Below are 10,061 nucleotides of genomic sequence, written 5' to 3' on the forward strand. Positions count from 1 at the left end.
TCATGCCATCCAAACAGAAAATAAGTCATTTGCCATACAATGATTTAAGAATCTTCGTTGCATTGTGAGTTGTGACAATGAACTTCTCACATTTACTTTGAACTTTCCATTCTTTAAAACAGTAATCATTACACTTCAACTTTCTTGTTTGTCTCAAGCACATAATAGCAGGCACACGGGCTATATTTGGGCAGTCTAAAAATTTCCAGTTACAAGTATAGTCAGAGAAAAAATATGGCAATTCCAAACCTTAAAGACCATTACTCTTCATTCTCATTCTCTCAGTTTAATCTCAACTTCAAATTCAACTCATCTTAACTTCTGGCAATCTTCACCGAGAACAGTTTTGCTTATTCATCCATCTTTACTTTTACCAACTACCATACGAAACCTCAGTTATGGAAAAGGAGAGATTTAAGCTGATCTTAACACCTATGGTGGAAAGATGAGTAAGATTTATAATTGAGAAACGCCTTTCCCACATAGACGTGGAAATTTATATAAAATCCAATATTTATTCACTTGGGGTGTCGACAAAGAAACACAGGAATACAGTAGGTGGATGAGAAGGATTTTTGCACATGGCACATGATGTTTCAAAGTCTCTAAGAGAGGTCTATTTGAACTATAGGCATCTTGACTTGGGGAAAACAACAACAATAATAATAGAAGTTATGCACAAGCAAATAATTGGGCTTTGAAGCATTCAAGTACAACTTCAAGAGACTAGTTCATGCAAAGACTCATTGATCCTGGAAACTTTTTCAGAAAAAAGCAAAATATCCAAGTGTTTCCTTCTGGAGGAGAAAAGAACAGGAACTAGAAATGTTTCTGAGAATGAATAAGGATCCCAAGTCTCTCCATCTTAGGGAAAGAGGAAATAGGACAAGAAATAAACTATTCAGGCTTGGGTCCATTTTTCAGAAGTAAATACAACTACCTTGCTCTTTTTGTCATGTCAAGCACCTTGCATCATGTAGACAGTTAAACTGATTGTTTGCTTTATGTTTGATATTATACAGAATATCATGCACACTTTTTTGCAGAACAAAGAATATATATATATATATATATGTATGTATGTATGTATGTATGTATGTATGGAAAGCATCTGATGATTCTAGAAGAAAGAAAATTGTAAAATTGTATTAAAATTTGGCACAGACATGCTTAAATATTAATAAAGCATAAAAAAAAAAAATAAAGGGGGAGGAGGGGGGTGAATTGCCTGGTCACTTAATAACACCTTTATGAATGTGGGATGCCCAGGTAGAACAAGAGAAAAGATATACTGATGACAGTGTTCTTGGAATATCTTCTTTCATTAAACAAGAAGCTTCATCAAAAAATTCTCATGAATCATTCTAGCTTTAGAATGTCTAGTTTTAAGAGTTTGACTGCTAGGTGATTTGCCTCTTCTATGGTTGTAACTTTCGTTTAGCTCAAGCTCTGCATCCTATCATTTTATACTCGAAGTTTTCTTCATAAGAATTCAAGATATTGAAATTTTAAATTATTTTAGATAAGATAACTTGATGTTTAGCATGCACACATTTTACTTTGTTATTTAAAATTTTTTATTTTTTTTATTTAAGTAGTGGATAGCCTAAGATACAACTCTCTAGACAGACTAAAATTGCAATTTAACAAATTTTTCCTCAATATTGATACATTACTTGCCTGTGTTCAGTTAGAAAACTACCATGAGGATATTGGTAAGACATAGGTCTGCATCCCTCTAAGATTTTCTATATGTTCCATGGTAACGTAACCATTTTAGACAACCGGAATCCTCCACAAATACATGTTTCTCCAAAATTGGAGATAGCATTTCCGAAGTAAAATAATTTCTTATTCAGAAAAGTATTTTCTGCTCACAAAGATTTCCTCTGTTAAAAACAAAAGAATAAAAGTACCTTGGATTATTGGATTAAATGTATTTTGACTGAGTTATGCCTATCATCAAGTATCATTATTATTCAATAAAGGTAGGCACTTACTTACCAAATATAAATAATTAAACAGAAGTAGGCACAAATTTCCTTAGTGGCATTTGGTAAAACTGTAAAAGGTCATTGTAGACTCCTATGGAGGCTATATATACCCACAAGTGGTTGTGAGGATGTTTTCAGAACTACACCAGAATGTTACCAAAGGACAATGCAACATAGGAGCTGTTCTACCATGAAAATTACAATAGTTTGGAAATATGTGGATCATCTACTTTATACAAGGGATGCTAATATTTTGATCTTTAGTTTCACCAAATATTCACAATGATGCGCCCCTATTAGGCGAACCCTCTTACTTTAGGCCAAGGCCACCAAATTTCTAGAATACTACATATTTATAAAGTTCCAATTCATTATTCCTTGTTCAGCAAATACTACCTATTTACAAATTTCCAATTTATTATTCCTTGCTTAATATAAAATTGATTCGTTATCTATATCCTAATAGTTATAAGGAAACCAACAATAATGAATTATAGAAAATATTCTCCCTGCAGATATGATTAACAAGCTACAAGGAAAAAGTTGAGTCGTAAGCCAATTATCCATTCCTCAACATCTGAATGATGTGGGCTAAGGTTCTAGATCGTGCTTCAAGCATTAAAAGGCAGGGCAGTTAGCAAACACCACAAGGCCTACAACTGTACCCTTACTCAATTTACAATCTAATGATAAAAATTTGTAGAAAATCATATCTCCCGAAGTTAAAGACTGGATATCTCTCGCAAGTGTTTTTCAAACAATTTGACAAGATATTAAATTGTCAACTATCTCACTCCATTTGGATAACTCTGTTCTCATACTAATTCTATATGTGAGGAACTAATTGAGTAATGTAAGTAATGAGCATATGGAACTACAGGAGGATTCTGTGTCAAGTCATGCCAAGAAGAACTAGTTTTGAATGATAGCTTAACTCTGAACAACTGAGCCATGCCTGAAGGTATTAATTGAATGTGATACAATGCAATAAGCTAATATTTGAAGAATTTTAGTCATCTTAGTAACTACTTACACCTTTTAGTTGCTGGAGTCAATCTTCTTCATTTTCTACATTTGGCCACCCTTGATCAGCTTGTAACCTGACAAACTTGGCCAAAAGCTTGATCTCTTCTTCCTGCAAACGGGCTCCAAATGTGCATTGGCCCCTTGGCGTGCAGTTCTCTCCAAAGCCCTGCATAGAGACGTAAGACATTTTATATCGGATTAGAAAGATGCGAGGGAGTAGATTCTAAAAGAGATGTAAATTACAGGAAGAAACTCACAGGCATTCTTCCCTTGCCATAGTATGTCACACGGTATATCTCCTCTTCAGTGTCTACTCCATTCCTGTAAAAGCAACAACATAATCTGTTTACACAGCTTCTGATCTAACATATTCAATATCTTTTTTGGATTTAGGGAAAACAGAATTTTAATTTTTCTTTGATATTCTTCCATATTTTTCTGTCTTCATGCTCATTTTAAATTGCATTTATCATGAGGCATGCTATTTCCAACAGAATAATGGATTTCTGATTAGATTACCTTTGAAGATCTTTTGTAAAAAGTGTTGCTCCCTGGGAAGACGAGAAGCAATGGATTAAATAAGTAACAGATTTAGAATAATAATCATCTAGATTGCATGAGTATAGTGATTATCACCGGCTGGATTATATTTCCGCCTGCATCATGACACCCAATGCAAGCTCGATGGAACAAAGACGCTCCTCTCTGTACATCTATGGTTTGTCCAAATGAAACTGCACCAAATGGGAAACTAAGAAAAACTAGGGAAAATATGGACACAAATTCTATACAAACCAATCTGACATAAGTGAAAATTTTCTGGAGAGTTTCAATTAATCTTTTTTTGTGTCAAAACAACCCCAATAGTTAACACAATCAGCTGAGGACTATGCCTCCTGAAGCTAGTTTGAATCTCCTATTCCCCTCCCATTGGAACACCAAAAACTCACTTATATAAATAATTAAATAATCCCTGAAGAGCTATCTGTTGGAGTAGTTAATATGTTTAGCAAAACAGTGCTGAAAATAATAGCAAGTAACTTATCGTGTGCTGCTTTGCCACAGCTAGGAAAACTGAGTAAAGATCATACTAAATGATTAAGTTGGAGGACATGCAATAATGTTTAAATCATTTCTATGAGAATAGCTGTAATAGAATGTGTATAACAATGAATCATGTGACAAGATTGTTTGGGTGTGTACTATTAAATATATATATATATATATATATATATTTTTTTTTTATACCAGATAGAATTCTAAGTGTACATGTGTGAAGCTCTTGAACCCGGCCCTTGCCCCACACTTCACAGCACTTATATTGGTTGGTTGGACTTACCTGGGGTATGGCAGATAGGAGATAAGGCTACAAGTGCGGCCATTATTAGCGGTGGAACCGAGCTCTTGATATGGAAACACTTTACTTGATGCTGTTGTTGTTGCATTTTGGGAACTGGGTTTATGTTTCTCTTCACAACAAACACAATTCAATGCTCAATGTTCTTACAAACTTTCAATTTGAAAACCATATTCACAGAGAGAGAAAGAGAAGAGACCTTCATTAAGAGGCAAGAGGCAGCATTATTCCAAGGCGTAGGGGGTGAAGTTAGAGATAAAAGCAGCTGCATGTCTCGCTTCTAACAGTAACTGACTAACTGCTTTGAAGAAGAAAAAAGGAAAGTCTGGGGTATTGGACTCTGGACTGGACTGGTTGGTTTGGTTTGTCAGCGGTTGCCACAAAGCTCATCAGATCCCCCTATCAAATATGGCCATGCGTTTCGCAGGCCTCAAAATTAAAAATTAAAACAAAAAAAGTTGCCGGGTGAAGTGGAGTTTTTCAGTGCAGCCTATCAATTTTTTTGGAAAAAAATCTACTGCCACGACAAATTACGCAACTTTTTACCACAAGTGACAGACTTTTTTACCACAAGTTACAAACTGTGAGTGAGAAAAAAAAAATGATGAGTCTATGGACAATCATTTACATTTTGTTAGGTCATAGTTGTTGTGGGGGGTAAAAAGATCCTGATGGGAATGTGGGCCTTTTGGGCCGTGTTAAGGAAGGCCGACCTGCTCCTGGGTTTAGAATTTGTTAGTACTATGGGTCGGCCCATACGCCGAGGATCCGAGGTTCCAGCCGAGGAAGAACTTACCCTTGGATGGACACCGAAGAACTCGGGATTTCATAGCAAAGATTAGGGGATGACACGGTTAAGGCCAATGGATAAAAGGGGTGAACCCTAGAATGCCCCAGAAGCGCCGATGTTGGAGAAATGTCAAAGATAAAGGCTGCTACCTCCACATTAAAGACCTTGCACCTACCACCCTGGCCGCATTTATGGGGAAGTGACACCTGAACAGTGGAAGAGAAACTTCTGGTTACTATTCAAAGGCACTGAGAAAGGAAATATATAGGCTAAGGGGGAGGTGGGGCAACACGTGTATAAAGTATTCAAAGGAGTAGTATTTAAAGAGGGGGCGAAGAGAGAAAAGGGGGGAGGGACTTTTTGTAACCTAAAAGGAAAAAGAAACAAAGAGAAAGATATAATATAAGAACAACTCTCGGCTTACATCCGAGGAAGCTGATTTACAATATTCCTTGTTGATTCCAAGTACTTGCAATCTTTAGTTTGTCATTGAATCCTCACACACTTCTAACCTGGGTTTCAAGCCCACACTCTACAAATTCATATTGTTTAAGGCTCATTGGGCCTGAGCCCATAACTGTTCTTGGGGTCAGGTGCAATTGTGCACTTACAATTGGCGCCGTCTGTGGGAACCTAGTCTAGAAGAGGTAGGGATATTATGGCAGGCTTAGGCTCTCACCATGCAGAGTCACAAGGATCACAACCGGAAGATCATTTCGAACGTCTTGAACATCGTAGGGATCGTGAGGGAAGCGTCCATACAGAATACCCAGGGGCTAGCCATACTCATGGTGGGGGTAGCACTACCCACGATGAGGGTTCTAAATCCATGCAGAAGGAAATCAATCGTTTGAAGAGGAAGTTACGCCGTGCTAAACGTAAGGTTTTCCCGTCCTCGTCTAGTTCTTCTTCGGAGAAGGATAGGGGAGTTGGCTACAGTTCAAGGTCGTGTTCCCCCACCAGCGCAACATCCTTCGGTGAGGAGGACGACCAGCCAACCCGCAGGCGTAAGAGGCTTCGTTCTAGGGGCTTAGGCAACGATACCATGAGTAGGGCGTTGCACCAACTCTCTAAATCTCCGTTTTCACGGAGGATTGAGAGGGGGAGGCTTCCCAGGAGGTTCACCCAGCCCACCTTTACCATCTATAATGGCCGGACTGATCCGGTGGAGCGCGTGAGTCACTTCAATCAGAGGATGGCAGTGCACTCTCACAACGAGACTCTGATGTGTAAAGTCTTCCCCTCCAGCTTGGGACCTGTGGCTATGAGATGGTTTAACGGTCTCAAATCGGGGTCTGTAGGCTCATTTGGAGAACTAACTAGGGCATTCGCTTCGCGGTTCATTACGTGTAGCAGAGTCCTTCGGCCATTGGATTCTCTGCTATCCATGGCCATGAAGGAAGGGGAGACACTAAAAGCATACTCCGACCAATACTGAGAGATGTTTAACGAGATAGATGGTGACTTTGATGAGGTGGCTCTTAATACCTTTAAGGTGGGTCTTCCTACTGACCACGACCTACGAAAGTCTTTGACGAAAAAGCCTGTCCGCAGCGTACGCCGCCTTATGGATCGTATTGATGAGTACAAGAGGGTAGAGGAAAACCAGCAGCAGGGGAAGGGAAAGGAGAAGGTTATCTCGCAGGAGAGAAGGGATTTCAGGTCGGATAGATACCACAACAACAAGCCGATGAGGGATTACTTCGGCCAATCCGGCTCGGCAGCACCTCAGGCAGTAAATACTGTGTTCCGAGAACCAGTGCATCAGCTACTGGAGAAAGTTCGTAAAGAGCCCTTCTTCAGATGGCCAGGAAAGATGGCAGGGGACCCTGCGAAAAGAAACCAAAACCTCTTTTGTCAGTACCATCAGGATGTGGGCCACACTACTGAGAATTGTCGGACCCTCTGGAACCACTTGGAACAGCTTGTCAGTGAGGGAAAACTGAAGCAGCACCTGTGCTACCCTAATGGGCAGGGCAGTCAACCTGTTTCGAACAACCAGAGGAACAATTCATCTCGGCCTGCATTAGGAACAATTAATGTTATCTTCGCTGCGCCTGGTAGGACCGGCTCAGGTCTTCCTAGAGTGATGGCGGTTTCCCATCCCCAGGCCGAGGATGTGGGTAGCAGGCCGAAGAGGTTGAAGGGCACCTTGCCCGTCCTAGGTTTCTCCGAGGAGGAGAAGATAGGGACTATTCAGCCCCATGATGATGCTCTTGTGGTCACCCTCAGAATAGGGAACTATGATGTGAAAAGGGTGATGATAGACCAGGGCAGCGGTGCAGATATCATGTACCCTGATCTATTCAAGGGGTTAAGATTGAGGTTGGAAGATCTTACTCCTTATGATTCGCCGCTCATAAGTTTTGAAGGGAGAGCCGTTGTGCCGAAGGGACAAATTCGTTTGCCCGTTCAATCCGGCTCAGAAACGGTTGAGGTGGATTTTATTGTGGTTGACGTGTATTCTCTGTATACAGCCATCCTTGCCAGGCCATGGCTGCACGCTCTTGGAGCTGTCTCCTCTACCTTGCATGTTAAAGTTAAATTTCCCTCAGGGGAATGTGTTGAAGAGGTCCTCGGCAGCCAATCGGTGGCCAGGCAGTGCATATCGGCTGCTGTCCTGCATCAGACGGAGGCCGAATCTTCGGCCCTGATCACTAAGGAATTATAGCAGTTAACTGCTCCTGGTTCATCTGGGATGGTGACAGGGGAGGATACATATTGTGAGGGGTTGGAGAAGTTTCCAGTAGCCGATGACCCAGAGAGGTTCTTCCAAGTCGGTGTACTTTTGCCACACCAAGAGAAGATGGAATTGTTAGAATTCTTGAAGGACAATGTTGATGTTTTTGCGTGGGATCCTTATGAAGCTCTGGGCGTTGATCCGAGCTTCATTTATCATCACTTAAATGTCAATCCAACTATCGTTCCGAGAAGGCAGTCACCTCGGCGATCCTCCATGGAACATTCTGAGGCTGTGAAGCAAGAGGTTCTTAAGCTTAAAATGGCTGGTGCTATCAAAGAGGTTTTCTACCCCGAGTGGTTGGCCCATACGGTTGTTGTGAAAAAGAAGAATGGAACGTGGAGGGTATGTGTGGACTTCGCTGATCTGAACAAGGTCTGTCCTAAAGATTCGTTCCCAATGCCACGCATTGATCAACTAGTGGATGCCACTATCGGACATCCTCGGATGAGTTTTTTGGACGCCTTCCAGGGTTACCACCAGATTCCCTTAGCATTAAAGGACCAGGAGAAAACTGCCTTCATAACACCAACGGGGAATTATCATTATAAGGTCATGCCATTCGGCTTAAAGAATGCTGGGGCTACCTATCAAAGAATGATGACCAGAATGTTCGAACAGCAAATGGGGAAAACCATTGAGGTATATGTTGATGATATGGTGGTGAAAAGCAAAGCAATATTCTCACACGTGAAAGATTTGGCCGACACTTTTCAGATATTGAGAAAGTACAAGTTGCGCCTCAATGCCTCAAAGTGCTCTTTCGGCATGGGGTCGGGAAAGTTCTTGGGATATATGATTACTCATAGAGGCATAGAAGTAAATCCAGTGCAAGTCAAGGCTATTCAGGACTTGCAGTCTCCTCGGAACCCAAAAGAAATCCAGAAGTTAACGGGAATGATTGCTGCCTTGAATAGATTCATATCTCGGTCGGCTGACCGGTGTCGCCCTTTCTTCCGACTGTTGAATAGGTGGAAAGGGTTTCAATGGACTGAGGACTGCGAGTTAGCTTTTCAACAGCTCAAGCAATATCTTTCTCGGCCACCTATTCTGTCTCGTCCGGAGGCACATGAGATTTTGTTTGCTTACCTGGCAGTGGCCGTCCACGCGGTCAGCCTGGTCCTGATGAGAGATGATGACGGGGTGCAAAGACCGGTATATTATGTTAGTAAGTCTTTAGGTGATGCCGAAGTGCGTTATCAACCTTTAGAGAAAGCGCTCCTGGTCGTGGTTCATGCCACGCGAAAGCTTCCCCATTATTTTCAGTCCCACACGGTGGTTGTTCTGACTCAGTTGCCCCTCAAGGCAGTGCTGCGTAGCCCCAACTACTCAGGAAGGGTGGCAAAGTGGGGGACCATCTTGGGGGCTTTTGATGTTAAATACAAGCCTCGCACCTCGATGAAGGGCCAGGTTCTCGCTGACCTGGTGGCGGAATTTGCCGAACCATTGCTGGAAGAAACTCTGAAAGAGGCCCACATGGGTGAAAAATCAGTTGAGGCAATTACAGTTGCGGTGTCTCCAATTTGGGAAGTGTATGTGGATGGGGCTGCTAATCAGAGGGGGTCTGGTATTGGACTCGTTCTAATGTCCCCTGAAGGAATTGTCTTTGAAAAATCTTTAAGATTGGCCTTCTCAGCTACTAACAATGAGGCCGAGTATGAAGCAGTCTTAGTAGGCATGCAGATGGTACGTAAGATGGGTGGTAAGGAAGTCCATGTCTTCTCGGACTCTCAACTGGTGGTCGGCCAGGTCACGGGGACCATGGAGGCTAGAGACCCCAGGATGCAGGAATATCTGGCCCAGATCAAACGTCAGCAAACTGAGTTTGGTTCCTTCGCCTTAACCCATATCTCTCGGAGCGGGAACAACCATGCAGACTCCTTAGCCACGCTGGCAACTACCTCGGCTCAAGGTTTACCTAGGGTTATCCTCGTTGAGGATTTACTGAAACCTTCTGTTGTCATTGCTGACGCACCCCGCATCCATCTAATAAGGCCTGGACCTAGCTGGATGGACCCGATCATATCCTTTCTTAAAAATGACCTCCTTCCCGAGGACAGGGCTGAAGCAGAAAAAATACGTCGAAAGGCGCCGCGTTTCTGGCTGTCCGAGGAGTAGAAGTTATACAAACAATCATTTTCAGGACCGTATTTG

The 10,061-nt window shown here is 41.8% G+C and overlaps 1 protein-coding gene across 1 annotated transcript; it reads right to left on the reverse strand.

Annotated features, from left to right (window-relative positions):
• Positions 1–2,792: 2,792 nt before the first annotated feature.
• On the reverse strand, positions 2,793–4,796 carry LOC142643781 (cytochrome c6, chloroplastic-like). Its single transcript, XM_075818497.1, has 6 exons — positions 4,577–4,796; positions 4,360–4,489; positions 3,657–3,754; positions 3,540–3,571; positions 3,278–3,341; positions 2,793–3,186 (listed from the first exon to the last, which is right to left on the reverse strand). Exons 1-6 carry the CDS (start codon positions 4,646–4,648, stop codon positions 3,046–3,048), a joined length of 537 nt encoding a protein of 178 aa, XP_075674612.1. The 5' UTR covers positions 4,649–4,796; the 3' UTR covers positions 2,793–3,045.
• Positions 4,797–10,061: the final 5,265 nt, after the last annotated feature.

This window comes from Castanea sativa, chromosome 7 (genome assembly GCF_040712315.1).
Source record: "Castanea sativa cultivar Marrone di Chiusa Pesio chromosome 7, ASM4071231v1".
NCBI lineage: Eukaryota > Viridiplantae > Streptophyta > Magnoliopsida > Fagales > Fagaceae > Castanea > Castanea sativa.

Coding starts and splice junctions, on each gene's coding strand:
- LOC142643781 (XM_075818497.1), bottom strand. CDS start 4,648: ATGCAGCTGCTTTTATCTCTAACTTCACCCCCTACGCCTTGGAATAAT. Junction 3,342..3,539: donor TTTACAAAAGATCTTCAAAG/GTAATCTAATCA, acceptor TTGCTTTTACAG/GAATGGAGTAGACACTGAAG. Junction 3,187..3,277: donor ATGGCAAGGGAAGAATGCCT/GTGAGTTTCTTC, acceptor GTCTCTATGCAG/GGCTTTGGAGAGAACTGCAC.